We start from the raw sequence: 27,853 nt of genomic DNA on the forward strand, positions 1-27,853 counted from the left end.
AGGCCCTCTGAACTCCCAGTCCCTTCCTTCTCCTCCAGGTCCGCGAGAGCAGGTCGCTAACCCCCTTCCTCGCCCCCGCAGCGAAGGAGAAAGGGCGATAGGGTCCCAGGAGCGGATGCTCGGAGACCCGGGCGAGTCCTGGGCGCCACGCGGCTGAGCCCAGGAAATGCATCCCGGTTCTGGGGTTACGAGGGGAGCTGTCCAGCCCCGCAGGGTGAGCTAGAGGAGAGAGTGGGCCAACGCCGACCCCGCGGAGGGAGCGGCGGGCGCCAGGGCCGGGTGGGGCAGCGACTCCCCCTCCAGCTCGCCGGCCCCGGGAGTCGCCCCCGCCCCCCACGTGGCCGCAGCCGTCCCAGCCCCTGCGAGGAAGCGGCGCGGCTTCCTGGGGCTTGGGCCGGGGATATAGGCGCCCCCGCCCGGGCCCGGCTCAGCGCCACCGCCCCTCCTCGCCTGCTCGCCGCGCGATGGCCTCGGTCCGGGCTGAGCGCGCCGCCGGCGGCCCGCGGCTCCCTGCGACCCGCGCCCGGCGACCGGCTGCGCTCCGCCTCCTCCTCCTCCTGGGCGGTGAGCGCTGCGCCCCGGGGCCGGTGTGGGAGGCGCGGGAGGCCCGGAGGGGAGGGGGGCTGGACGGCCGAGACCGAAACGGGCCCTAGGGTGCGGGCGGGACAGCGCTGTCCTCAGACCGTCCCCGGCCCCACTTCGGTGAGGGCTCAGCGCGAGCTGCTTCCCTCTTGTAGGAACCTGGGATGCCGGGGCCCCGCGGAGAGGTCTTGGGAGGTCTGGGGCTGGGGAGGAGGAAGAGGATTTGGGGTGTAGATGTGAGTGGGAGAGAGCTAGTATCAGCCCTCTCTTCCAGTCACTGAGGCACCCCTTGGGGGCCTGGATTATTCCTTTTTCTCTTCTGAAAGTAGCCCTGACTTCCTAGGGTCTCAGATCCCTCCTCCAGACTCCACTGCTTAGATCCCCGCCATCCTATCTCCCTCTCCCATTTCTGTTCACAGCTGTCCTGAAGCCCCAGGAGTCCCTGGCTCAGGTTCCTCCCACTGAAAGCAGTTTGAAGACAAAAGGTGTGTATTCCACGGCTCTGGGAGGGTGGCCTAGGGCAACGAGAGGAGAGCCAGGTCGGAGGGGAGGGTCCCTTTCCCACAACCCCAATTGGCAGCCCATTAAACCCCCCTTCTGTTCTCTCCGGGGGTTCCTTGTGGTCCTTCTCCCTCATCCCACATGACCCCCACCCAGCTCTGAGCTGGCTCACCTCACAGGTGGGTTAGAAGACCCCAGAAAAAGTGTGTGGATGTCCTCGTGGGGCTGGCACCTGGAAGGCATTAACATTTTTCTGAATTGAGACTCCTTGGAAAACTTTCTGAGACTCTCCTGGTGTTTGCCATGTTTGAAGACAGGAACAGTGGAAATACCTGGACCGGAGGGCTTGGAGGGAGGGGCAAGGGTGTGGTCAGTGTGAAGCAATCTGTGCCCACAGAGGACAAGATGGAGAACTATGAGAGGACTATCCAGTTTTGCTGGCAATCTTATAAGGAGCAGATGGACTCTATCCCCAAGGATTGGTGTGACTGGGCCATGATTAGCAGGTAGGGGCAGTGCCCGGCAGCTTGGGCCCGGGGTGGGGCCTGCTCCTTGTGGGTGGGCCTTGAGTGAGTGTGGGGCATTCCCCTCTCTGCGCCCAACCCATACTCACTCTAGTCTTCCCTTACCCCCAGGCCTTATAGCGACCTACAGTATTGCTTGGAGCATTTTGCAGAAGTATTTCACCTGGGCTTCCCCAATCCCCGAGCAGAAGAGATCATCTTTGAGACTCACCAGATCCACTTTGCCAACTGCTCCCTGGTGCAGCCCACCTTATCAGACCCCCCAGAGGATGTGCTCCTGGCCATGATCATAGCCCCAATCTGCCTCATCCCTTTCCTCGTCACCCTTGTGGTGTGGAGGAGTAAAGACAGTGAAGCCCAAGCCTAGGGTGGTATGAGCTTTATCTTCACAGCCATCTTAGCCTACTCCCTGCCACCACCAGGTCTCTGTTCCCCTCCCTGCCCTGCCTCTTTCTCTCACTCCCACGCCCACCACAGATCCTTGGACTGGTGGAAATGGAAACCAAGTGGTGTCACGGCATAAGTTCTGTAATCTTCAAAATAAAACTTTTTTTTGTACTGTCCCCTCCCCAGCCCAGAGTTTCTGCCATTCTCACAGCTCTGGGCCGCGGAACTGGAAGAATCTGGATAGCAGCACTGTTTTGTTCGCTTGCCGGCTCCCCCCACCTGAAGGCCACCCCCTCCACTGCTTCCTCCCAAGGCGGGGCCTTTCCTGTCCTTACCCAAAGCCAGCACCAGGAAACATACAGGAAAGAGACTCCCTTCCGGTCTGGACAGCAGCTGGGGAGGTGTGGGGGGAGGAGCAAGGGTGGAATCTCTGCTGTGACTCCTGCAAGAAGGAAGGGGGACCATCCAGGAGCTCCGAATTTTCCTCTTCTTCATGCCTCAGTTTACTCCCAGGGCCCGAGAATAGGAACTGTGATATGACCAAGAAGAGTCCATCCCTAAGGACCTCAGGATTGAGGGCAAGGGCAGTGGGGACTTACTCTACTAAGTTCACCACAGGACTCCCCTTCCAGGTCCCTGGCCTCATCCTATGTTGTCCTGGACCCTGGGGGTGTGGCCTATAGCCTGGCAGCACACTGCCTCCTGGTGTCCACTAGAGCTAACAGCCAGGACATGGACATGATCTGGAAGAAGCTCAAAGCTGAGGAGACTGGACCCTGGGATCAGACATCTGTCATCTCCATAGCACTCACTAGTTCTTAGCTGGAACTAAGTCAGCTCTCAGCTTCCTAAGCCATACTGATACTCCCTTAAGACAGCTTCCCACTTTCTAGGGACATACCTAGTCTCTGAACTCATTATTTCATATACCCTCTTACATGTTCCCCAGACGGTGAGGCCCAGTTGTTCAACAGAGGACCGTAACCTCCAGTTCTTCCAGATCATCAAAAATACAAGAGAACAACTTCGTTCTCCATAAACACACCTATTTATTCTTTATGTCACCTGGAGCCTCTTCAGGGACTTTTCCTCCCCCCCTCCCTTGCTGAAATATTTACCTCTCTGAGAACATGCATATCCATTTCCTGGGACATGCCCATCCATTCCATAGATATATACCTGTATGCTTCCTAGAATGTATCTATTCATCCTCTGAGACAGACTTCTCTTCTCAGGACATGCCTGTCTCTCTAGAGGCATCTCTGTTTCCTGGGGCATTTTAAGTTTTCACCTGAGATAAGTCTTTCCTCTGTTTCCACGAATGCACTGGTCTTCCCCAGGGATATATCTGTTCACTTCTTGGCCCATATTTGCCTTCCTGTGTTTTACTAATATGCATCAAGGGCATGCTGGTATAAGATACTGTGTACGGTATATTTTGTTGGAAAAATAAGTTAGATAAGGCTTAGTTTCTGCTCTCAATGGCTTCCATCTAATAGGGGAGGTGACACGTACACAAATAAACAAAAGCAATGGAGTGTGTGATGAGAGTCATGCAAGGGATACAAACCAAATGTTATCTAAGTGCAAAAAAATGAGGGGTCACATCTAGCTGAGGTGTGATCACAGGAGGGTGATTGTGGAATTAGTATATGACTAGACCTTAAGATGGAGTGCATTTCCCCTAGGGAAGAGAATAAAAAAAAACAGGGGTGAATTAGGAAATTATTGTAATATTCCAGGCTTGAGAAAAAGAGGACATGGGCCAAAGGAGTGATGAATGAGGAAGTAGAAAATAAAAAGTAGGAGAGATGATTAAAAGCAAGGGAGGGAATCAGCAGGATTTGGAAATGAAGGAGAGGAGAGGTTAGGGCTGACTCAGGCTTTGAATCTGAGTTACTAGGGCAATGATGGAAGTAATGATAGAAAATGGCTATTAGGAAGAGGAGCTGGCAAGAAGATTCTTGGATGTACAATATGAGCTGCCAGTAGAACAAGCTTTTATGTCCCACAGAGAGTTAGAAATGGGAGGGGTGGTGGTGGTGGTGGTGGAAATACAGATTTAGGAGTGTTTTGCACAGAAATGCCAAGTGAAGCCATGAAAAGGATGAAAGTTCTCAAGACAGAGGGTGTGTTGAAAAGAAAGCTGAGGTTAGAGTCTTAGGAAATACACACATTTAAAGAATGAGGGGGAAATGAGACAAAGAGAAAGATCAGAGAGACAGTGGCAGAACAAGCATAAAGCAGTGCCATGGAAGCAAAGGAGATAGTGCCCTTTGAAAGAACATTATCAATTGAATGGTTCATCCATTCATGCAACAGATATTTGCTGGGCACTTTGGTAGATCAGGCACTGTGCACAATGAAGGATGGACTTGAGTGGGGGAAAGGTTAAAGATCAGATAGGAAATTGAGAGGGTGACAAAGTCAAGGAAACTGTACATATTTTCAAATATGGGTGACCTGAGCATGTTTGTCAACTAGGGGAGAGGAGCCAGAGGGAAAAAAAAAAGAGGGAAGATGATATACAAAGAAGTCCTAGAGGCAGTTGGAAAGGAGAGGTAAGGGCGCTGGGTGGCTCAGTTGGTTAAGCGACTGCCTTCAGCTCAGGTCATGATCCTGGAGTCCCGGGATCGAGTCCCACATGGGGCTCCTTGCTCAGCAGGGAGTCTGCGTCTCCCTCTGACCCTCTTCCCTCTCGTGCTCTCTATCTCTCATTCTCTCTCTCTCAAATAAATAAATAAAATCTTAAAAAAAAAAAAAGGAAAGGAGAGGTAAGATGATATGCCAAAGGGTTGGTCTTGTAAAGGAAGAGGGACACTTCTTCCTTTGAGTCCAAAAGAAAGACGTAAGAGTGGAAAGGAATTCTTGTGGGAAGAATCAAGTGTGGTGACAGACAGAGGAGGAACGACCAGGAGCTTCAAATGCTTGGCCTCAAGTTCACAAAATAGGAAGGGCATTCTGCAGAGAGAAAGAAGATGGAGACAGGTGGAATGACTTGATGAATGGAAACATTTGAAGAGTTACCTGGAGGGATGTGACAGGGAGTCAATAAAAGACAGTGCTGGGCTGCACTGAGAGCCCAGCAGTGAGGTTAGTCGGAACCTGGGGCTCAGCCAGCATGTTCTGTGGTTTTCTTCCAGTGGTACAAATCGGCAGGAGTTGGGGGAGGGGTAGAGGAACAACAACCCTGGTTTGTTAAGTGACAGCAGGTAGGCAAGCAAGGGGACAGAATGGGGTAGTCTAGACTGGGTAAGGAGTCAAATAAGACCAAAATGGGTCTGGGGACTTGAGACTAGGAAAGTGAGGGCGTGAGAGATAGATGGCTGTGGTCAAAGCGGGCAGCTCTGAATCATGGAAGCCGAAACTTTTCCAGCGATAAAAGGTACAAATGTGCTCCTACGGGTGCCGCAGGAGACCAGGGAATGGTGCGGTCGAAGGACATAGCAATTGAAGAGACTGGGGAATTGTGAAGTGTTTGTTAAATGCAACTGACATGGATGTTAATATTAAAAGCAGCTGAGCAGAGGGGAAACAAGCCTAGGCAGTTCTATCAAACTGTGCCGCTTTGGAGAAGTCACTGCCCTTCTCTAGAGCTGAATGAGAAGACTTCTCGGGGGCTCTAAAGGATTTTTAGGATAAGGGTAAGGGACTGGCTGATCAGCAGGATCCCTTCCGTTGGGCCGCCCCTCTCCGAAGAGGCGTCCGGAACCTTTCTGCTGTGCTTTTTGCCCGGACGTGCCGAAGCGGAGGCCGGAAGTCCTTTGCCCGCAGGTTCCGGGTTTCCTGGGCTACTACAATGGCGATGAGTTTCGAGTGGCCGTGGCAGTATCGCTTCCCGCCCTTCTTTACGTGAGGCTCAGACCCCGAGAAGCCCCGCTGTGCCTCCCTCCCCTGCCCCGGACCCCGGGCTCAGCCCTGATGCTTCAAATGGGGAGGGGGAGAAAGGACCCGATCGCCACCACCCTCAGTCCCCCACTTTGTCCCCCAGAAGCGCCTCCGGCAAGTGCTGCCTCTCGCTCTCTCACGCCCTCTAATTCTGCGCCCCACCCCCTTCACCCGGCAGGTTGCAGCCGAACGTGGACACTCGGCAGAAGCAGCTGGCCGCCTGGTGCTCGCTGGTCCTGTCCTTCTGCCGCCTGCACAAACAGTCCAGCATGACGGTGATGGAAGCTCAGGAGAGCCCGCTCTTCAACAACGTGAAGCTACAGCGTATCCTCCCTCAGGCTCTTCCACAGCCCACACACATGCACTTCCACGCTTTCCCACATGCCCAGACTTCACACCCCCCCTTCACCCACCGTAGGCAGATTCCCACCCAAACTGGACTTGGGAAAGAGCTAGTATGTGTTAGCTGACTTCCATTTTATCCCCAAACCCCAATGCAAATGCAGCCTCAAACCCTCTTGTCCTAGCCAGTGACAAGTACCCAGGTGTCATTCAGGTCTTAGAATCTCTGCCCTGAAGCCAAGTCCCAAGCTTTTCAACCCAAGCCCTTTTGACTCTGAATCTCCTGTCCTCTTACTGAGTGAAGCTCAAACTCTGGTACTACCTTTAGTAATTTTCTCCACCTACTCTCTTCCTCCCAGGAAGTAAAGGTCCTTGGTTTTTGCTGCCTGATTCATACCTAAAGTATCTGTGGAGAAAGTCTGAAGGAAGGAGAGAGGACAGAGGGTGACAGATGATAGTACTATTCATTTCTAAAGCTCTTCCCTTTTTTTTTTTTTTAAAGATTTTATTTATTTGACAGAGCACAAGCAGAAGGAGAGAGAGGGAGAAGCAGGCTCCCTCCTGAGCAAGGAGCCCGATGTGGGACTCGATCCCAGGACCCTGGGATCATGACCCGGGCCAAAGGCAGCCGCTTAACCGACTGAGCCACCCAGGCGTCCCTAAAGCTCTTCCCTTTAATTGGACTAGTTTTTTACCTTCCTCCCCCCGATATCCAGGAAATGCCAATTTATAGCCTGTTGGGGAATTGCACATATATGTATGTGGGAGGGAGAGGAAGGGGACAGGTGGTTCTCAACATGATACTGGCCCTGAGAATTTTTATCCCACCCAACTCAGTCCATCAATGCCCTTCCCTTAACTTTAAACCAGGGAAACTCCCTGTGGAATCAATCCAGGTTGTATTAGAGGAACTAAGGAAGAAAGGTGGGTTCAGGTCCTCAGATTTCCTTATTTTTCCTCCTACTTGGGCCTTCCTGAGGGCAGATTGGCACAAGTCTTTGCCTTTTTTTTTTTTTTTAAGATTTTAGTTTTTATTTTTTTAATTTTTTTGAAGATTTTTTATTTATTTGACAGAAACAAAGCGAGAGAAGGAACACAAGCAGGGGGAGTGGGAGAGGGAGAAGCAGGCTTCCCGCTGAGCAGGGAGCCCGATGTGGGGCTTGATCCCTGAAGCCTGGGATCATGACCTGAGCCGAAGGCAGCCGCTTAACGACTGAGCCACCCAGGCGCCCCTTTAAGATTTTACTTTTAATCTTTATAGCCTATGTGGGGCTCGAACCCACAACCTCAAGATCGAGAGTCACCCACTCCACCAGCTGTGCCAGCCAGGTGCCCCACAAGTATTCGCTTTTAACAACTTTTTTCTCTCCCTGGCTTGGAGCCCATAGTGTTCTGTACAGTAGATAGATAGTCCAATTCCCCAGGTCCTTTTTCCCTATTGGTATTCACCACTGAAGTGTCTCCATCTGTGTTCTGAGACCTGGAGAGAGGTAGAAGGAGAATTGGTGCATTGCAGATAGTAATAATAAAACAGATCTTGAATTTCCGTTTCTGAAAGCTGAGTCTCTTCCACTGTGTTCCACCTTGGTTTTGCCTTCTGTCCTTTAGCATAAGATGCTTTCATAAGTATCTGTTTTGCAGGGAACCTGGAGTGGTTGGATAAGAACAAGTCTAGCTTCCTGATCATGTGGCGAAGGCCAGAAGAATGGGGGAAACTCATCTATCAGTGGGTGAGACTATTCTGCCACGGTGACCCATGGCAGAGAATCGTATCTACGTTCAGCAGATACCTGGTGTTCCCAGGTCTAGACTGAGCAAAGTGGGAAGGGGCAAAAAGAGGAAGTATACGTCTTCCAGGCAAGCCTCTTTCAGTGACTCAGTTTCCCTGGCTGTATAGAACTTCCCTGCCTTTGACTGTAGGAGGCGAGAGGCTACATGAGGCCATGTTTGGAGAATGCAGTGCTGGGAACCATGAGTACTATTGTTGGCCGGATTCTCTGGCCACAGAAGATAAATGAGGAAAGGAAGGAGGAAAAAAAAAGCCTGGGGCCCCTCCCCCTCTGCACCCTTTGGGGTTGTCTGCCATATGAATGAAACATTCTGAACTGGTGTGGGTGTGGGGACAAACTCTCTGCACCACAAGCCCTAAACTTTCCCAGGGGAGAGAAGAGGGGAAGAAGCATCAACAACCCAAATATAACAAACTCATGCCACCTATTCCTGAACAGGAAAACAGAATGAGAGATCACTACTCAGACATGTGAAGGCCTGTGGTTTAGTGGTTCCGTGCATGTGTGTACACGTATAAATATAGCACCTGTGGGGTTTGCGGTGTTTAGGCCACTCCTGCCAGGGTGACAGTGAGCCTGGGTTTGGGAATAGGTGCCATTCCTGGGTCAGATAGGTGGAGCTGGTGAGCTCACCTTCTCCCAGGAGATTTCCGGTCCTTATTCAATCCCTGTTTTCTGTGTCCATAGGTTTCCAGGAGTGGCCAGAACAACTCCGTGTTCACCCTATATGAACTGACCAATGGGGACGACACAGAGGATGAGGGTAATGCTTCTCCCTTTCCCCCCAGTTTTGTCATCTGAATCCTCTCCAGTCTTTGTTTGACAGTCAGACTTCCCATCCCTGCCTCTGAATTCCAAATACATGATACAAGGCCTCTTAACCCATGTCCAAGGTTTCCCTAAACCACCTGAATTTATATCCAAAATACTCCCAAGTTTTGTCTGTGGGGATGTATGTGCATTTTTCTAGGGATAGAGTCTATATTAAAAGATTTTCAAGGGTATCTGTGACCCATGAAAAGTTAAGAATTACTGGTGTAGATGCCAAATGAGGAACTGGGGCGGGAGATTAAGCCGAAAATCTCATTCCTTGCTGACACAGGCCTTTCTTTCACCCTTTATACTTATAGAGGGCTCAAGATTTGTGGGCATCAGCTGAAGGGTTTGGGCCTATACCCCCACCCCCACCCCCAGGCCTTTTAAATACTTTGGTTTCGGGCCAGGCAAGGATTTGTATACTGTTTCATTTTTTACATAGTGTAAATATATTCTTAGCTCTTTTATCTCTGGCTTCATATTCTGATCCCCAGGATCACCAAAAGTTCCAGTCTCAGCTGGGGAAAAAAGGGCATCTCCCCTTTCTGCCAGGCCCTGGCTGCCATAACAAAGTTTAGAGCTCTTGGCTGTTACCCCCCTGCCCTGCAGGCCTCTGCTTGCTACTCCCACCATCACCCCATGACTTCAGTGCTGCAGCCTTGCCCAGCCACCACTCATGCTGGGCAAAGCTGGAGGCTTCCTCAGAAAGCAAGCTCCCTGACTCAAGAGGTAGGCCCCCGTAGGGGGTGAGGTGTGCGAACCTGTTAGGGCTTGCCACCTGCTTCTCACCTCTCCCTGCAGTATCTTGCCATATCTCCAGATACTCAGCTGGCCCTTGGCTCCCAGCCTTGTTCCTTTTAACTAGGAAAGGGCAGATACCCATGCTGGACTTTTAACAGTCTCCTGGTCAGAGGTATGGCTACACTTCTTTGTGTTAGGACAGGTGCTCCTGATAGGTACCAGTGTGAAACTAGGGTCAGAATCCAGTGACAAGGACCTTGACCTTCCTAGGCTTCACTGTTCCCCACTCTGTGGCCCACAAGCAGGTGGTGTCATTCTTGTACATCAGACACTCATGGCATGGGGGTGGGGGATACATGTGAGGGTTGAGTCTGACAGAATAACCTGGAAGGGGAGAATAAGCATGAACTCTCATTTCATGCTGACTCAGGCTTTCTTTCACCCCTTACTCTAAGGAGTTCCTAGGAAGGGTTGATGGCAGCTGCAGCAGTATAGATGGCACATGTCTCCCCTAGCCTCCAGGTCTCAGCTTCCAGCTAGACTCTTCTTCTCAGGGGCCTTGAGCCCCCAGAAGCTGAGTGTCCCTGACTCCCCATCTCTCCCTATCCAGAGTTCCATGGGCTGGATGAAGCAACCCTGCTTCGGGCTCTGCAGGCTCTACAGCAGGAGCACAAGGCTGAGATCATCACTGTCAGCGAAGGCCGAGGTGTCAAGTTCTTCTAGCAGAGACCTGTCTCCATTTACTTCTTACCTCCCACCCTTCTAGGGCTTTCAAAGGGAGACCCACAGACTGGATCTGTGACTCCACCAGACTCAAAAGGGCTCCAGTCCAGGGATGAGGTTTCCCACTTAACTCCGTGTGTATGTCTCTGGGGACGGGTGAGGCTGAGGCGCCAGGGAGAAAAGATGTGCTTCTCTTTGCCCTACCTCTTCTCCCATCCTAGACTGTCCCTGAGCCAGGGTCTGTAAACCTTTAACTCCACATGTGTTCACACACGTTAAGTACATACACACGCACGCCTGCACAAGCTTCTGTCTCTCCCCCTTCCCACCCCCTTTAGCTGCTATTGCCTCCCCTCTCAGGCTGGTGCTGGATCCTTCCTAGGGGATGGGAGAAGCCCTGGCTGCAGGCAGCCTTCCAGGCAATATGAAGACAGGAGGCCCAGGAAGGGGCCTGGCAGTGAGAGGCCAGGCTGGACACTGATTTATGATATTAAAAAGCTCAACCCCACTTGCCTGCCTGCCATTGGAAGTTACTACTGGAATGGGCATGGGGAGAGCTGCGAAGCGTTGCCCCCTGAGTGAATACCAGCCTAGGAGAGGGGAGAGGCCTTTGGCCTTTGTAAATGAAAAGGTCCTCCAGTGCTGGCAGGCTCCAGTGAGTCTGTGGTTTTACATCTGCTGGGTGGGCTGTGTGGGGGAGTGCTGATGGAACACAGCTTGGGGACAGACTTTCTTTCTCTGAATTGGAGCAACTTAATGGCTCCCCCTTCCCTCACCATCTCCCCCCATGAAAGTCCTGAACCACTCTGAAGCCTCTCCCTCTGTCCTTCTGGTCTGGGTGGGGTAGTTGAGGCCAAGGGGACCTGAAGGGGTGAAAACCGGACATGGACTTTGGTTTATTGGGAACTTTGGCAAACAGAAGGAGGAAGGAGAGCCCACATAGCAAAAACAGCTACTGCGGCCAGGGCCAGGCTGCGGCCAAGGTAGGGAGGTGGAGGGTATGGGTGACCGGGTCCTTGGCTTGGGGGAGGGTCTTGCCCTGGGGTGCGCACACCCATCCCTCTACAGCCCAGAGGGACAGCGGCTTGGGAGAAAACTAGACCTTTCCACTGTTTCGTCGACCTGGAGCTGCCCCGGGCAAACAGGAGGGGGTGGCGCTACTTTATCTGGGGCGTGCAGGCCGGTGGTAACCTTCCCTTGTGCCACCCCCCTTTCTAGGGCCCGAGAGCCGCGGTCACGTTTCCTCTCCCAGTCCCAGCATCGTGCCTCCCTCACCCCCTGCCCCCCGCCCCCAAACAGGTTTGCGCCCTAGTGCGGGAGGACACACCTCCGTCTCGTACCCGGTCCGCCTCGGAATGAGCCTGCAGGCGGGTGCGCCTGGAGGCGAGGGAGGGGAGGGCCTGCGGCCGGGGGCGGGGCGGCTGAGGTGAGGGGCTGCGCACCCGTCTCCGCGCGCGCGCGGCTGGCCGCCCCGAGGGGGCGGCCCTGGAGGGGGGGAGGTGAGGCCGGGGGGCGGGGCCGGGGCGGGGCTGCGGGGAGGGCGAGCCGGGGACTGGGGGCCCCAGGAGCTCAGCCAGAGCGCTGCGCACCCAGCCCGTCCGCCTGTCAGGCCGCCGCCTCTCCAGCCGCCCGGCTTACTGCCTTGCAGCGCCGGCCCTTCCTCATGCTGGCACCCCCGACCCCCGAGACTGCGGTCCCCATGTCCCAGGCGGAGGCCGACCTGGCCCTACGGCCCCCGCCGCCTCTCACCGCCGCCGCCGGTCCACCCCGCCTTGGGCCCCTTCCTCGCCGGGCGCGCCGCTTCTCCGGGAAGGCTGAGCCCCGGCCGCGCTCTTCCCGTGTCAGCCGCCGCAGCTCAGTCGACTTGGGGCTGCTGAGCTCTTGGTGCCAGCCAGCCTCACCCGTTCCGGAGCCCCCTGATCCTCCGGACTCCGCTGGTCCTGGCCCCGCAAGGAGCCCACCGCCTAGCTGTCCAGAGACCCCCGAGGGCACGTGGACCGGGGGAGACCCCGTGAAGGCTGCGGACTGCGCGCGTCCAGAGCTCGCGGGCTCTGCAGGAGGCCGGGGGTCCCGGGATCCGCCGACAGTCCCCGAAGCCGCGGCTCGGGAGCGGCAGCGGGAGCAGGAGGAAAGGGAGGATACGGAGACCCAGGCAGTGGCAACGTCCCCGGACGGCCGATACCTCAAATTTGACATCGAGATTGGACGTGGCTCGTTCAAGACGGTGTATCGAGGGCTGGACACTGACACCACGGTGGAGGTGGCCTGGTGTGAGCTGCAGGTGCGGCTGGGCGCCCTTCTGTGGCACCTCGGGATGGGACCCTTTGGAGGTCTTGGGATGAGAAATCTGGGGGACGGCAGCAAGGGAGAGATCCATCTTTCCAGTCAAATGTCCAGACACTCTTGCCCACTCCCCTTTGCTCTGATGATCAATGGATCTGGCTGATTCTGGGCTGCAGAAGGATAAACTGAGGCAGAGGGTGTGTGGTGGCTTCCTTATGGGTTTTGGACATTTTTTAAAAGAGATTTTATTTATTTATTTATTTGACAGAGAGACACAGCAAGAGAGGGAACACAAGCGGGGAGTGGGAGAGGGAGAAGCAGGCTTCCAGCAGAGCAGGGAGCCCGATGTGGGGCTCGATCCCAGGACTCTGGGATCATGACTTGAGCCAAAGGCAGATGCTTAGCGACTGAGCCACCCAGGTGCCCCGAGTTTTGGACATTCTAACTTTAAAGTCTCTATACTCAACCCTGAGAGTTGGAAGATATGATGCAAAATAGGGTAGGGAGCCAGTTCAGATCTGAGGGGTGACTGGCCTCACCAATCTCCTGCAGTGGTTACTATCTCTTCCTTTTCCTTTCCTCTTAGTCTTGAGACCCTCAGTATGACTCTGGTTCTCCTCCTCCTTCACCCTGAATCTTTGCCAAGTAGGAGGCTGGGATGATGGAGGCCAGGAGCTGGGGCAGGATCCTCTCCACTTCCAGAAGATTTAGAGCGGTGGTAGCAGGATGGGGCCCTCCCAGACTCCTTCTGGAGCAATCAGACTTCTAGACTTCTCCATAGCTGGGGAAGGGGGAGACAGACAGCTCCAGCCCTGGCCTGAGTCCACTCCTGCTCCTCATCCCACTGTCTACTTGGGCTCTCCCTTCCCAGACCCAAAGGCACTGAACCCATCAGGCTTTAGGGGGATGTTGGTGTGAAGGACCTTCTTTCCACGGAGGGAAGACCCAGTTAAGTCTGGACCAGCAGCTTTGGATTTAACTGGGGGGCAGATCTGGGGAAGGGTCCTCCCCTCCAGCTCTGGCACTGGGCTCACCCCTTGCGCCTGCCAGTGCCGAGCCCCAGGCTCTAGGCCAGGCGTGAAGAGGTGGCCAAATTGGTGGTGGGGGGGGGGGTGATGAGAAGGGGGCGGGACAGCCATGGGGCAGGGGGCGGTCTCCTGGCGCCTGGTCTTGGATCTTTCTCTGTAACTCCCTCTGCAGCCCTCCTGCCTCCAGTCTGGATCTAGCAGTTCCCAGTTTCTGGGGCCAACCCCCTTGAAGGCCCCAATTCTCTGCCCACGGTCAGCCTGCTGCCCGCCTGCTGCCTGCCCACTGCCAGCCCTGGGGCGTCCCCTCCCGCCCCATGGCTGGCCCGGGAGGCCACAAAGGCGCTATTGAGCTCAGGGCTCCTGGACTGGGCTGCATAAAGGCCCTTGTGTCCAGCGGAGGGTCCAGGGGTGGCCCAGGCCCAGGATGGGCGTGTCCTTTAGCAGCCTGAGGGGGCGGATCGAGAATTCGAGGCATACAGCCCATTGGGCAAATGATGACCTAGACTCCTCCTTGGGCTCTAACCCTCACCTCTCCCCCAGCCCCTCCCCATGTGCCCCTTCCTCCTCTCCGTGGCAGTCCTGGGCCTGTCGTGAAATTGACCCCCGTCCCCTACCCCACAGACTAGGAAACTGTCTCGAGCCGAGCGGCAGCGATTCTCTGAGGAAGTGGAGATGCTCAAGGGGCTGCAGCACCCCAACATCGTCCGCTTCTACGACTCGTGGAAGTCAGTGCTGAGGGGCCAGGTTTGCATCGTGCTGGTCACCGAACTCATGACCTCCGGCACCCTGAAGACGTGAGCTCTGTGCCTGGTGCTAGTGTTGGTTGGTGGGAGAGCTGGTGGTGGGAGGTCCCCACTGCTTCTGGAACTTCTCCCAGGCTCCTCAAACTCTAGATTTTGGTCCAAAACCAGGCTTGCTACCTCTCACCCATCCCTACTTCATCCCTGCCTTACTGAATGGCAGTGTCCACCCAGCACGCCAGCCAAAACCTGATCTCCCCAGATGCCATCTTTATCTCCATTCTGTGCATCCGCCTTCCCCCATCAGTCTGTCTTCAAGGCCTCCTTATAATTCCCCACTCTGCCTTCCCAGTTCCATCCACTGCCACCTCACTGGTCTGGAGCCCTGCAGCAGCGCCCTCTCGGGCCTTCCCCCACTCTGCCCTCACCTTTCCAATCTATCCTATCTTCCTGGGGTCTGGGGAATCAATCCATTCCTTAAAACCCCTTCAAGGCTTCCCACCATCCTCAGGTTAAAGCCTCTCACACACTCTCTAACGTACTCACAGAGTCCTTAGGACTTAGCCTTAATCTTGAACCTAGATTCCACAGGAACCGAATTCCCAGCACCTCCTCCCACCCTGCCCTGTCGCTGTCTCCGTGCCTTTCAGCACAGTGTCCCCTCCGCCTGGAAAGTCTCCATCCCTTCCCTTTTCACCCTTGAACCCCTACTCATTCTTCAGGAGGCAACATAAAAGTTATTTCCTCTCTGAAGCCCTCCCCCACGCCCAGGGCGGTTAGTCATCCCTTCCCGCACTCCCCAGCCCCGTTGGCGCAGCTCTATCTGCAAGTTTACCGCCGGACCCGTTTTGTACTCTCACGGCTAGCTCCCACACCCCCGACTCAGTTTCTCCCTGGAGCACGGCGAGGACCTGAGCTAGAATAATGCTGGCAGAAGATGTGTAGGCGGTGGTACCAGTGGGACCAGGGGAACTTCCCAGCGGGGGTCCCCTCCCCCGCCTCCGTGTCCCCACCGCGACCCTGGCTACATGCCTTTCCCCCAGATACCTGAGGCGGTTCCGCGAGATGAAGCCGCGAGTCCTTCAGCGCTGGAGCCGCCAGATCCTTCGCGGGCTTCATTTCCTACACTCCCGGGTACCCCCCATTCTGCACCGGGATCTCAAGTGCGACAACGTCTTTATCACGGGCCCTTCAGGTTCGGTCAAGATCGGCGACCTGGGCCTGGCCACGCTCAAGCGCGCCTCCTTTGCCAAGAGTGTGATCGGTTAGTCCCTCCAGGATCCTTGCTATCCTCCCCCCCCAGCCGCGTCAGAAGAGAGCCGGGGGGCCCTCTCTTTCCAGCAGTGCCCTTTGAGTTGCACGGAGTTAGAAGAGCATGGGGAGCATGGGGAGACCTATAGCATCCTCTCCACCGCCCCCCAACACACACACAGTGGGGAAGTGTCCGCCACTATCACTTCAGAACTCTCCAGGTTGCCGCCTCCCTGCACCCCCTGGCTAGCTGGTGGTACGCCCAAGAGGAGGGGCGAAGCCAGAGGAAGGCTCTGTAGCCTGATGCCTGCTGTGGATCCTACAGGGACCCCGGAGTTCATGGCCCCTGAGATGTACGAGGAAAAGTACGACGAGGCCGTGGACGTGTACGCGTTTGGCATGTGCATGCTGGAGATGGCCACCTCGGAGTACCCTTACTCCGAGTGCCAGAATGCTGCGCAAATCTACCGCAAGGTCACTTCGGTGAGAGGGGGTGGGGAGGACAGAGAATTCCAGGTCACCTCCCATTTTCCCGCCCCAACCAGCCCGCGGTCAATGCCATTTCCCTTAAAGAAAACAGGCGAGACACGAAGATGCTCTGGTAAACACCGAAGGGTATTGGATGCACACATGCCCCCCTCCCCGCCCCCTGCCCCGGTACTAGCTGTTTAGAATAATGATGTGTGTAGCGCTCCCTAGAGTTTACAAACGATTTCACATCTGATCTTTCACCCGCAGGGTGAGCAGGGAGGGCCTCTTCTCTGCCCTGCGCTTTACAAATGGGAAAACTGGCACACAGGGAGACTTGTTCAAGGTCATACTGTCGATACGTGGGGGGGGGGGGGGGGGGAGGGCGGAGATTTGAAATCAAACCGTCTAGTAGCTGTCGCCGTGCTTTTAGGATTGCACGCCCTGTTGCCTCGGGCGGGGTGGGGGGCAAGCAGAGAGCTGGGGCGCGAGGCCTCATGCAACCCCTTTCCTCCAGGGCACAAAGCCGAACAGCTTCTACAAGGTGAAGATGCCCGAGGTGAAGGAGATCATTGAAGGCTGCATCCGCACCGATAAGAACGAGAGGTGGGGTGGAGGGGGCAGGGTGTGTGTTGGGGGAGATTGTGGGACGGGCTGCGGCAAGGCTCGGCTCATCAGCGCCTCCCTCAGGTTCACCATCCAGGACCTCCTGGCTCACGCCTTCTTCCGCGAGGAGCGCGGCGTGCACGTGGAGCTGGCGGAGGAGGACGACGGGGAGAAGCCCGGCCTCAAGCTCTGGCTGCGCATGGAGGACGCGCGGCGCGGGGGGCGCCCACGGGACAACCAGGCCATAGAGTTCCTGTTCCAGCTGGGCCGGGACGCGGCAGAGGAGGTGGCGCAGGAGATGGTGAGTAGAGGACAGACTGCCCTGCGGCTGGGCTTGTGCGGGGGGGGGGGGGGGGGCAGGGGGGGTTTGTGGGCGTCGACTGGAGGGGCCGGGTGGAGTGGGGTGGTGGGAGAGGCACCCGGCTCAGCCCTCTCTGGGTGTCTTGTAAGTGTCCCCTTGCTCCTCCCGCCTTAACACACCCACACGCACACCCAGTGTGCAGACTCGCTGAAGATTTCCTTTTCCAGAGCAAGCCCGGGGTCCTCCAGTCTCCCTTGCTCTACTTCCTGCTGATCCAATTTTCCTGGAATGCTCTTTTCTCCAATTTATCTATTTGTTTTTCTCTTTTTCATCCTCCCCCCACCTTGTCGTCCCCCCCCCCCCCCGTCTTCCTCCGTGCTCAGAACCCTGAATTTCAGGAAACCTGTTCCCTCTAGAGTCCAAATTCAATGCTTCTTTCCACTTCAACAGGTTCTCCATTACAGGACCCACCACCGTTGGTCTTGTTTTATACCAGGAGACATTCCTGTCTCTCTCCTCCACTAGACTATAAAATTCCTTGAGGGCAGACTGTGTTCTGTTGATTTTTCTGTCTCTGACAGTGCTTGGCACATGGTTGGAGCTCTTTAATAATCCCACATTTGTACATGGTTTCGAGCACTTTCACATGCATTCAGCTGTTGTTACCAACCCTGCATGGGGTGATTTTATCCTGATGTACTGATGAGGAGATGGAGGGCTCAAAGAGGTTGAATATCTTGTCCAAGGTCCTGAGCGAGCAAGTGGCAGATCACCCCACCCCACCTCCCTTACATGCACAGTGAAGCTTGTCCTTGAGATGAATAAGGAGATGATGAACAGAAGCTTCCAGACCATGAGAGGCATACCTGGGAGGTGGAAGACGCAGAGCTGGTTTAGGAAGACCGGAAGTGGGTGCGGGGAGGAAGAGAGTATGACGTTCCCTTTTTTTTTTTAAGATTTTATTTATTTATTTGAGAAAGAGAGTGACAGAGAAAAAGCATGAGAGGGGGAAGGGTCAGAGGGAGAAGCAGACTCCCCGCCGAGCAGGGAGCCTGATGCAGGACTAGACCCTGGGACTCTGGGATCATGACCTTGAGTCAAAGGCAGACGCTTAACTGACTGAGCCACCCAGGTGCCCTAGTATGAGATTCCTGATAGAAAAATGGCAGTTGAGGGGCATTGGGTCCTGGGATCAAGCCCCTCATCAGCAGGGAGCCTATTTCTCCCTCCCCTGCTCCCCCTGCCTGTGCGCTCTCTTTCAAATAAATAAATAAAATCTTTAAAAAAAAAAAAAAGGAAAGAAAGAAAAATGGTAGTTGAGAGGGTGGGTATCATCTATGGTAGGCCTGGGTCAGGAACCTGAGAATGTGTTTGAAATGTGGCACGAGGGTGCCTGGGTGGCTCAGTTGGTTAAGCGACTGCCTTCGGCGCAGGTCATGATCCTGGAGTCCGGGATCGAGTCCTGCATCGGGCTCCCTGCTCAGCAGGGAGTCTGCTTCTCCCTCTGACCCTCCCCCCTCTCATGTGCTCTCTCTTTCTCTCTCTCTCTCTCATTCTCTCTCTTTCAAATAAATAAATAAATAAATAAATAAATCTTTAAAAAAAAAGAAATGTGGCACGAGAGCAGGTCTCCTTTTTTTTTTTTTTTTTAAAGATTTTATTTATTTATTTGACAGAGAGAGAGACAGTGAGAGAGGGAACACAAGCAGGGGGAGCGGGAAAGGGAGAAGCAGGCTTCCTGCCGAGCAGGGAGCCTGATGCGGGGCTCGATCCCAGGACCCTGAGATCATGACCTGAGCCGAAGGCAGTTGCTTAACCAACTGAGCCACCCAGGCGCCTGAGAGCAGGTCTCCTTAGCACAGCTCACACCTGACCTGGGATCAGATCTTGATCCATTACTTACAGGGATTCTTGATGATGACACTATTGACATCTTTATTTGGGGGACTGTCCTGTACATTATAAGGATGCTGAGAAGAATCCCTGGCTTCTACTCACTAGATGCCAGTAGTACTGTGTTGTGACAACTACAAATGTCCCCAGATATTGCCACACGTTCCCCCTTGCCCCCTGAGAGCAGTGGACCTACTAGATAACCATGAACTAGTCACAGCTTTACGTATGTCTAAAATGGAGCTAAGACCTACCACAGAAAGTTGTTGGGAGGATTTAATTATGGTGATGTAAAGAGTTGCCAGTTAATGGGCACAGTGCCTAATCAATGAATGTTAGTGCCCTTTCTCCTGGAGAAATATTCTGGAGGCCCCAAGAAGGTGTTCTGATGTGTCTTTGAGCAGAGTCCTCACCTCAAACTGTGTTCCTCACCCTCTTCACTCCAGGTGGCCCTGGGTTTAGTCTGCGAGGCTGATTACCAGCCAGTGGCCCGTGCAGTACGTGAACGAGTTGCTGCCATCCAGCGAAAGCGTGAGAAGCTCCGCAAAGCCAGGGAGTTGGAGGCCCTCCCCCCAGCACCAGGACCCCCACAAGCAACTGTCCCCATGACTCTTGGTCCCCCCGGCGGCTTCCCCCCTGAGCCTGAGGAGCCAGAGGCAGACCAGCACCAGCCTTTCCTCTTCCGCCATGCCTCCTACTCATCTACCACCTGTAAGTCACCCCTGACTGTGGGATTTGGGATGTGACCTAGGTCCCAGAACCCTTGGCCTCTGCCCCCCGCCTGCCCGGAAGTTCAATCCAGCAGCACCATCACTTAACCGGCCTTCCACATCTAGCCGTGAAGCTCCTTCTGGGAAAGAACTCCCACAGCTCCAGGCCCCTCCTTGCTCAAGCAGCCCCCCTACTCGGCCACCAGTCCCCTTTACTTCCCCTTTCTTGATCCCCTCCCTCCTCCACCAGCGGATTGCGAGACTGATGGCTACCTCAGCTCCTCCGGCTTCCTGGACGCCTCAGACCCTGCCTTTCAGCCCCCTGGGGGGGTGCCATCCAGCCCCGCTGAGTCCCATCTCTGCCTGCCCTCGGTGAGAGGGGGTCACGTGGGGGGCTCCCAGCCACTGCAACCCTATGACCTATCTTTCTCCTTGTGAAAGCCAACCCCGTGACCTCGACCCATGTCCCTGGAAATCCACCACTCTGCCCTGATCTTCCTTAATTCCCTCTGCCCAGTACCCCAGCACCCTTGACCCCATCTCCCTGGACCCCAGTGATTATCGTCCTCTGACCTCATGAACCCGTTTCCTATTTCAGGCTTTTGCCCTATCCATTCCACGTTCTGGCCCTGGCAGTGACTTTCCCCCGGGAGATAGGTAGGTTCTGGCAGGAGCTGGGGTGCTGAAGCGAGACATACGGCGTTCTGGGGTCCCAGTGTCCACTCCGACACTCCTATCTCCTTTCCTTTTCCAGCTATGCCTCAGATGCAGCGTCAGGCCTTAGTGATGTGGGAGAAGGGATGGGACGCATGAGGAGACCCCCAGGGAGAAATCTCCGACGCAGACCGCGATCCCGGCTGTGGGTCACTAGTGTAAGAAAGGGGCACAGGGGATGGGGAATAACCTACAGGACCAGGAGGGAAACTGCCAGGGGGTAAGGGAGGTCAGCCAAAAAAAGGGGAGAGCAGTATGTGCCTGGTACCCTAGAGGCAGCCAGTCTCCTTTCTAACACCAGAGTTTGGGGACAGAGTCTGCTTCTCTCCGATTCCAATCTGGCCACTGCCACTTGGTTGGAGTGGGGTGGGGACATGTGATGAGGACAGAGGGCCTGACATCCTCCCCTCTGCTGACTTTGAATCTGAAGGTCTCAGACCAGAATGACAGAGTGGTTGAGTGCCAGCTACAGACGCACAATAGCAAGATGGTGACCTTCCGATTTGATCTGGATGGGGACAGCCCGGAAGAGATTGCAGCTGCCATGGTGAGGGGGAGAGAGATGAGGACAGAGTCTCTGGGTCCAGGACAGGAATCTCCTGTCTGATGTCCCCTGGTGCTGAACTGCCCCTTCTTCCCACCCAACAGCAAGGGTTTTTATTTTATTTTTTTATTTTTTTAAATTTTGAACAGCAAAGGTTTTTAAAGCACAGTGATACTGAAGACATCTCTGCCCTTGTATGGGGGAGATTTTTGTTTATTCAATGAACTTTGGATCCTCGGCTGGAGCAATCTGATGACATAGGGTATACACAAGTGCTGTGGTCAGGTACATGCTACACATATGATCCTGTGTCTGTGAGTAAAGGGTGGCCTGGGGCAGCAGGGGGAAGAGGCAGAACTTATTCCAGGTCTTGACAGAACAGCAGTGAAGACCAGAAGGGGCGGGTCTAGAGGAAGTACAGCATAAGCAAAGGCATGGAAGTAGGGAGTGACTTGGAATGTGGGGCTTGCGGGGGGCTTCATGTCACTAGAACTAAGGGTTCCTAAAGGAGAATTGTGGGAGCAAGGTTGGGCATGTAGAGCAGGCACAGATTACAGACAGTCTTAAGAGTTAGAGTATAACATGGTGAGAACAGGTTTTAAGAAGACCATTCTACCATGGGAAGTAGGAGAGGGTTGGGGGTAGGGAATCCAGGTGGCAGAAAAATACAAGAAACTACAAGTGGTCCAAGGAGAAAATGGATTATGGGGAAAGGGAGGAAGAAAAGGGGTAAATCTGAGGCTTGTTTCAGAAAAATAAGTTATTCTGTAATCCAGTCATTTATTGATGTAATATGGTACATATAGTAGATGCTCAGTAAACACTGAGTTGAAATGATAGGGAGTTAGGGAGAGGGGATATCACGGGTGACTTGTAGTGTGGAGAAGCTAGTGGGAGCAGGCCATTAAAGGAGAGAGGAAGTTGGAAAATGAAAGCAGGTTTTCTTAGGGGTCATGATGAGCTTGAATGACAGAGGGGCAGGCAAGATGCTCCCTAGGAGCAGGATATGGTCAGGCAGGGGCTGGATCTAGGATCCATAGGTGGATCTAGGAGTTGTCAGCACAGAAGGGAGAGTGAAGGGAGATGAGCTTGCAAAGCCAGAGGCAGAGAGGGTCTGAGAGTGGGTCTCAGTGGATACCCTCTTTTCTGGGGTGGGGAGGAATAGGTCACCAAAGGACACAGAGGTGGAGCCTGAGAGGCTGGAGGAGCCCCAGAAGATGTTAAGGAAAACTGAGTGAACAGAGAGTTTCAAAGAGGTGATACAGGGTGAAGCCTGAGGCAACACCACACTGGGTTTTGTCAGGAGAAGGTCTTTGTGGGAGACCAGTTTCAGTGGAGTAGGGGAAGTGAGTGCCAGTGGTGAAGGAGGGGGGGGAATGAGAGAAGCATCAGGCTTCAGGAACTCTCTTTAAAGCTTCTCCTCCATCATGTCACTCATCTTGTATCCAGGACAAAGCCAAAATATCACTTGGCACACAGGCTTATCATCTTTCCTCTAGCCACACTGGTTTCTGAGTGGTCCTCTGAAGAGGCTGGATGCCTTTCCACTTCTGTCTCCATCTGCTCAGGGGTCTCTTGCCTTGAAAGGCTTTACTAGGCTTCTTAGCCCACTGAGATTCCACACAGCCAAAGTGACCCCCCCACAATGGACCATAGGGTCCAATGCCCTCTTTTCTCTCCCTACCATTCTACCCTCCACCCCTCTCCAGCAGAATTCTCCTGAGACTTGGATTTGCTCTTGCTTTTTGCCCCTACACCATTAATGGCTAGCCACCTGTGGTTAGAGTAAGGTCCCAATTCTGGAGCATGGCCTTTGAAATTCACAGCACTCCCAACTCTGCTCTGGTCTTCACTGCTTTGTGAATGTGCCGTGTGCTTTCATGCCTCAGAGCTGTTACTCATGCTGTTCTCCCTGCTCTTCTCTTCCCAAAACAGCATGGAACAGAGGAAAGGGTGGGCTTTCACATAAGACCTGAGTTCAAGGGCAACCCTTTCCAGTCCCTTCCCTCTTCGGGAGCTTTGTACTATGGCTCAATAAACTTAGTATCACTCAATAAACTTTGCTTTGTTTCCCACCCCACCCCCCCAAAAAAAGACCTGAGTTCAAATTTCAGCTCTGTTATTCACTAATTTGGTGAATTGGAACAAGTTTTTTTAACCTCTCTGAACCTCAGTTGCTCATCAGTAAAATGTAGATTATAATACTCATTTTGCCAAGATGTTCTGATATAGTATATAATTATATAACTTATAAGAAGTAATAGATGTATGAGAAATGAAATTATGTGAGAAGTATCCACACATGATAAGTCCTCAAGGAAGGGTTGCTTTCTTACTCATTCTTTAAGGCTCAGCTCTGTGAAGCCATCCCAGCTTCCCTTATCCTCCTGGGGGGCATGACCTGCTCTCTCTTTGGAATGGCATTTTAAAAAATGGTGGCAGGGGCGCCTGGGTGGCTCAGTCATTAAGCGTCTGCCTTCGGCTCAGGTCATGATCCCAAGGTCCTGGGATCGAGCCCCGCATCGGGCTCCCTGCTCAGGGGGAAGCCTGCTTCTCCCTCTCCCACTCCCCCTGCTTGTGTTCCCTCTCTCTCGCTGTGTCTCTCTCTGTCAAATGAATAAAATCTTTAAAAAATAAAAAATAAAAAATTGTGGCAAAAAAACACATAAAATTTACCATCTTAACCATTTTTAAATGTATAGTTCAGTAGGGTTAAGTACATTCACATTGTGAAACAGATCTCCAGAACCTCTTCATTTGCAAATCTTGAAATTCTGTACCATTAAACAACTCTCCCTTTCTTCCTGCTGGTTTAGTATTTTCTCTATACCTTGATCATAATGCCTTTCCTACCTTGGGCTGACTTGCAGTATATTATGGATATATGTGTGTCTTCCACTAGATTTTGGGCTTCTTTGGGACCAGGACTTTGTTTTATACTTCTCTGTATTCCTCACCTAGAACAGTGCCAGGCACATAGTATGTGCTTCAGTGTTTGTGAAATTGAATTGACATTTACCATCGATTGCCTTATTTTTACTTAACTTTGTGGGTGTGTGTGTACGTGAGCCTGGATAGTATACTTCATAAGCCCTGCAAGAGCAGGAGTTGTGTCCAAAAGCACAGGAAGCAACAGTGGAAAGAACTCAGGCTCTGGCTTTAAGAAAAATCTGGGTGCAAATCCTGTGATTTTAGGCAGGCTGAACTTCACCTTTTTGAGCATTGCTTATCTTAACTCTCAAATGGGGATGTGAATACAGACCCCAGAGAGCCGTTGTTGGTGTTGAATGAGATAAGACCCTCGAAGCCTCTGGGCTATAATGCATCCTAGGAATGTTAGCTCCCGTCCTCCACGCTGTAGTTCTCCTTACACCACACGGTGCCTGGCGTACAGTAGACACTGAATACCTGTTTTAGGTTGGTGGTTGGCAGAGCAGTGGGGTGAAGGGTTGGCTTCTAAAGATCAGTACAGCAGGGGAGGGGGGAGTAGGACCCTGAGCCCCCCTCCCCTTCCTGCTGACCCCTTGCCAGGTGTATAACGAGTTCATTCTGCCCTCGGAGCGAGCCGGCTTCCTGAGCCGTATTCGGGAGATTATCCAGCGAGTGGAGACCCTGTTGAAGAGAGACCCTGGCCCTGTGGAGGCTGCTGAGGACCTACTGGGCCCCCAGGTCAGACCCCTCTGGTCACCTCCACCTCTCTGCTCCAGACTTCATTGCTCTCTGCCTTCACCAGTCCCCTTGGCTGTAACTCCTTCATCTCTGGGACCCTAAAACAGTGGCTCTTACCCCATTTGAAATCTGAGGAAAGCGATGGGCACTTGTTCTAGAAAAATGTGTTCAATGCATACTTTCAACTCATTATTTTGATAGATTTTCAGACTTACAGAGAGAAGTTGCAAGAATTGTACTAAGAACTCCTAGATACCCTTTGCCCAGATTTGCCAGTCGTCAGTGTTTGGTCACATTAGCTTTATCACTGCCTTCCTCCCTCCCCTCTATGTATGTGCACACATTATTTTTTCCTGAACCACTTGAGAGTAAATTGCAGACATCATACCCCTTTACCTGTAAATATTTTAGCACATACACTTTTGAGTGCCTTGAAAGTCCTTTATGGATTCCTAGAGGTTCATGGGTCCCAGCTGAAGCCCACTCTGAATGTCCCCTCTAAGACTCAGCTCTTCCCCGCTGTGACCATGGGCCCCATTCTCTCCCTCAGGAGGAGCCAGCACCATTGCCTGCCCTCTCGGGCCCCCTCCCAGACCCATCCCGTGGTATGTACTGAGTTCTGTCCCTACTCATCACAACCCTTGGGGTTGCTCCTGGGCAGGGCCTAGGGAATGGGGGACGGGGAACTCAACACTCCTTCCTTGCCAGCAGAGTTCCAGAGCAGCACCTCCCCGGAGCAGAGGAGCTGGGCAGCCTTCTCCACCTCCTCATCTTCTCCTGGAACCCCCTTGTCTCCTGGAAACCTGTTTTCCCCCAGAACCCCTGTTTCCCCAAGTCCCATCTTCCCCATCACTTCTCCCCCATACTCTAGCCCCTCCCCATTCTCCCAAGTGTCTTCAAATATCTTGCCACACTCCCCTGGCTCTCCACTTGCGTTCTCCCCCAGTGCCACCCAGTTCCCTGGCCCAGCCTCTCATTCTCTGCAGAGCTCAGTCCTCCCTTCTCCGCCTGCCTTTTCTCCCAGTTGCTCCCAGGTGACTCTTACTCCCCCTTCCTTTCCCCCCTGCCCCTCCACCTCTACCCTCCCCTCCACCACAGCAGCCCCTCTCCTCTCTCTGGCTAGCGCCTTCTCACTGGCTGTGATGACTGTGGCCCAGTCTCTGCTGTCCCCCTCACCTGGGCTCCTGTCCCAGTCTCCTGCAGCCCCTCCCGGTCCCCTGCCTAGCCTGCCCCCGCCCCCTCCCCCTGCTCCTTGTGGCCAGGAGAGGCCTTCACCCCCAACAGCTGAGATGGAGAGTGAGGTGAGTCAGAAACCAAGAGGGATGGTTAGGGGCACTCCATTCTGGATCATTTCCCTCCTCATGGACCCACACTTTGTAGGCCCTGCCAAGTCCTGCTCGGCCACTCCTGGGTGAAGCCAGACTAGAGCCCATCTCTGAAGGTGAGGCCTCTGATGACTGACCCATTATTCTCACTTCATATCTGCCCGATTTCTCTCCCTCCTTCCGTGACTCCTTCCTTGTCACTCGACAGAGGGGAAGCCGCAGCTTGTAGGGCGTTTCCAAGTGACTTCATCCAAGGAACCAGCTGAGCCTCTTCCCCTGCAACCAACATTCCCAACTCTCTCCAGTTCCCTGAAGCCTCCAACCCCTCAGCTGACCTCGGAGAGCTCGGACACAGAGGATAGTGCTGGAAGCGGGCCAGAGGCCAGGGAGGCTCTGGCTGAGAGCGACCGTGCAGCTGAAGGCCTAGGGGCTGGAGTTGAGGAGGAAGGGGACGATGGGCAGGAACCCCGAGTGGGGGGCAGCCCCCCACCCCAGAGCCATCCCAGCCCAGTGTGGACGAACTACTCATACAGCAGCCTGTGTCTGAGCAGTGAGGAATCCGAGAGCAGTGGGGAGGATGAGGAATTCTGGGCTCAGCTGCAGAGTCTTCGGCAGAAGTGAGTCTGGGGAGGAAGGACAAGACGTGGACTCGGGAGAGCAAAGTGTAATGGCTAGCGCTCATGCTCCTGGTGTATCCTCAGGCACTTGTCAGAGGTAGAGGCACTACAAACACTACAGAAAAAGGAAATCGAGGACTTGTACAGCCGGCTTGGGAAGCAGCCCCCAGCGGGTATTGTGGCCCCAGCTGCTATGCTGTCCAGCCGCCAGCGCCGCCTCTCCAAGGGCAGCTTCCCCACCTCCCGCCGCAACAGCCTGCAGCGCTCTGAGCCCCCGGGCCCTGGTGAGACTGCAGTGGCCCAGCTCCCATCTTTCCCGGGTCCCCTTCCCTACTGATCTGGCTTTCTTCCAGGCCCTGGGGGTCTGCCCCTTGGTTTGGGGGGAGTAGGCCCCCCCCCCCCCCGCCGTGGCCCGTTCCCTCACTCAGTGCTCTCCCTCCCCATCCTGCACCCAGGCATCATGCGAAGGAACTCCCTGAGTGGCAGCAGCACCGGCTCCCAGGAGCAGCGGGCAAGCAAGGGGGTGACATTCGCCGGGGATGTTGGCAGGATGGTGAGGGCGGTCCCAAGGGAGGGCAGGCCCAGGGAATGGTAACTGACTACAGCTTCACCCTCCTCCCATCCTGGAGATTTCTTCAGTGCTTTTTCTTTTCCCTCCAGTGAATTCAGAACAGAAGACATGTGTCTCCCCCACACCAGGGCCCACCATGGAGCTTGTGCTCTCAGAATCTGCTGACCAACACAACTCTGCAAGAAGACCCCAGTACTGAGGGAGTAGAAGGCCAAAGGGGCATGGAGAGTGCTGCTTCATTATAGGGAAGAGCCAGACATGTGGGAACTATTTACTGTGTGTAGGTATCAGTTCTGCAGCCTACCATCCTCATGCCTCCACCTCCCCAGCCAAGGGTCAACCACTAAGCAATCCCACTCAAGCCCTGATGCTTCTAGAGGGCACACTCCCAGCTGAGCAAGTGTAGGGGGTGTACTCACACTAGAATTAGCAACAATCAATAAAAATGCTGGAAACTAGGATTCTGTGACACTGTATCTGTTGTGCCTTAAGAACTGGGGGTAAAGCCTTGTGGGGTACGGGAGGGGAAAATTTAGAAGGGACTCTCCTCACAATGGGAAGCATGGCTAGCAGCTGCCCAGCCTTCTGACTTCCTGCCAGCAGTTCATGAGGAAACTGCAAGGTCAGTGATCCACTTGACCAAGCTGAGATCTCATCCAGACCCACCTTAGGCCTAGAGAGGCAGGCCCAAGTGGAAATTAAAAGAAGGAAGGCTGTCCCTCATCTTTCATCTACCCCTCTCTCTCGGAATGGGAAAAGACAGGTAAGTTGGAGGTATTGGTTTTAAGGGTAGAGGACAGAAGAGTGACCTTCCCTGCCTGAAGATGTGGTTCAGTCTC

At 54.0% G+C, this 27,853-nt stretch overlaps 3 protein-coding genes across 8 annotated transcripts; all 3 read left to right on the forward strand.

Annotated features, from left to right (window-relative positions):
* The first annotated feature begins 228 nt into the window (after window positions 1–228).
* On the forward strand, window positions 229–2,169 carry RAMP2 (receptor activity modifying protein 2). 2 transcript variants are annotated; one of them, XM_027625966.1, is made up of 4 exons: window positions 229–564; window positions 1,002–1,067; window positions 1,397–1,589; window positions 1,719–2,169. In XM_027625966.1, the coding sequence occupies exons 1-4, from the start codon at window positions 465–467 to the stop codon at window positions 1,972–1,974; spliced, it is 615 nt and encodes a 204-aa protein (XP_027481767.1). In that variant the 5' UTR covers window positions 229–464; the 3' UTR covers window positions 1,975–2,169. The 2 variants fall into 2 exon arrangements, with proteins under 2 accessions (XP_027481767.1, XP_027481768.1); XM_027625967.2 differs by having other exon boundaries at window positions 234–564; window positions 1,481–1,589.
* Window positions 2,170–5,689: 3,520 nt separating this feature from the next.
* On the forward strand, window positions 5,690–10,802 carry VPS25 (vacuolar protein sorting 25 homolog). Its single transcript, XM_027568417.1, has 6 exons — window positions 5,690–5,846; window positions 6,061–6,206; window positions 7,095–7,148; window positions 7,866–7,954; window positions 8,702–8,777; window positions 10,182–10,802. Exons 1-6 carry the CDS (start codon window positions 5,794–5,796, stop codon window positions 10,292–10,294), a joined length of 531 nt encoding a protein of 176 aa, XP_027424218.1. The 5' UTR covers window positions 5,690–5,793; the 3' UTR covers window positions 10,295–10,802.
* A 1,017-nt stretch (window positions 10,803–11,819) lies between these two features.
* WNK4 (WNK lysine deficient protein kinase 4) lies at window positions 11,820–27,475 on the forward strand. Of its 5 annotated transcripts, none has more exons than XM_027568314.1 (19): window positions 11,820–12,575; window positions 14,227–14,399; window positions 15,389–15,609; window positions 15,922–16,079; window positions 16,582–16,670; window positions 16,755–16,971; window positions 19,311–19,575; window positions 19,825–19,946; window positions 20,173–20,231; window positions 20,329–20,446; window positions 20,719–20,835; window positions 24,364–24,501; window positions 25,052–25,106; window positions 25,210–25,802; window positions 25,882–25,942; window positions 26,035–26,443; window positions 26,528–26,727; window positions 26,899–26,996; window positions 27,104–27,475. In XM_027568314.1, the coding sequence occupies exons 1-19, from the start codon at window positions 11,958–11,960 to the stop codon at window positions 27,104–27,106; spliced, it is 3,714 nt and encodes a 1,237-aa protein (XP_027424115.1). In that variant the 5' UTR covers window positions 11,820–11,957; the 3' UTR covers window positions 27,107–27,475. The 5 variants fall into 5 exon arrangements, with proteins under 5 accessions (XP_027424115.1, XP_027424116.1, XP_027424113.1 ...); XM_027568315.1 differs by having other exon boundaries at window positions 25,213–25,802; XM_027568312.1 differs by lacking the exon at window positions 26,899–26,996.
* The last annotated feature ends 378 nt before the right edge of the window (window positions 27,476–27,853 follow it).

This window comes from Zalophus californianus, chromosome 16, assembly GCF_009762305.2.
Source record: "Zalophus californianus isolate mZalCal1 chromosome 16, mZalCal1.pri.v2, whole genome shotgun sequence".
Classification (NCBI taxonomy): Eukaryota; Metazoa; Chordata; class Mammalia; order Carnivora; family Otariidae; genus Zalophus; species Zalophus californianus.

Coding starts and splice junctions, on each gene's coding strand:
- RAMP2 (XM_027625966.1), top strand. CDS start 465: ATGGCCTCGGTCCGGGCTGAGCGCGCCGCCGGCGGCCCGCGGCTCCCT. Junction 1,068..1,396: donor AAGCAGTTTGAAGACAAAAG/GTGTGTATTCCA, acceptor CCATGTTTGAAG/ACAGGAACAGTGGAAATACC. Junction 1,590..1,718: donor GACTGGGCCATGATTAGCAG/GTAGGGGCAGTG, acceptor CCTTACCCCCAG/GCCTTATAGCGACCTACAGT.
- WNK4 (XM_027568311.1), top strand. CDS start 11,958: ATGCTGGCACCCCCGACCCCCGAGACTGCGGTCCCCATGTCCCAGGCG. Junction 20,836..24,363: donor AAGAGATTGCAGCTGCCATG/GTGAGGGGGAGA, acceptor ACCCCTTGCCAG/GTGTATAACGAGTTCATTCT. Junction 26,444..26,527: donor CTGCAGAGTCTTCGGCAGAA/GTGAGTCTGGGG, acceptor GTGTATCCTCAG/GCACTTGTCAGAGGTAGAGG.
- VPS25 (XM_027568417.1), top strand. CDS start 5,794: ATGGCGATGAGTTTCGAGTGGCCGTGGCAGTATCGCTTCCCGCCCTTC. Junction 5,847..6,060: donor CGCTTCCCGCCCTTCTTTAC/GTGAGGCTCAGA, acceptor TTCACCCGGCAG/GTTGCAGCCGAACGTGGACA. Junction 7,955..8,701: donor GGAAACTCATCTATCAGTGG/GTGAGACTATTC, acceptor CTGTGTCCATAG/GTTTCCAGGAGTGGCCAGAA.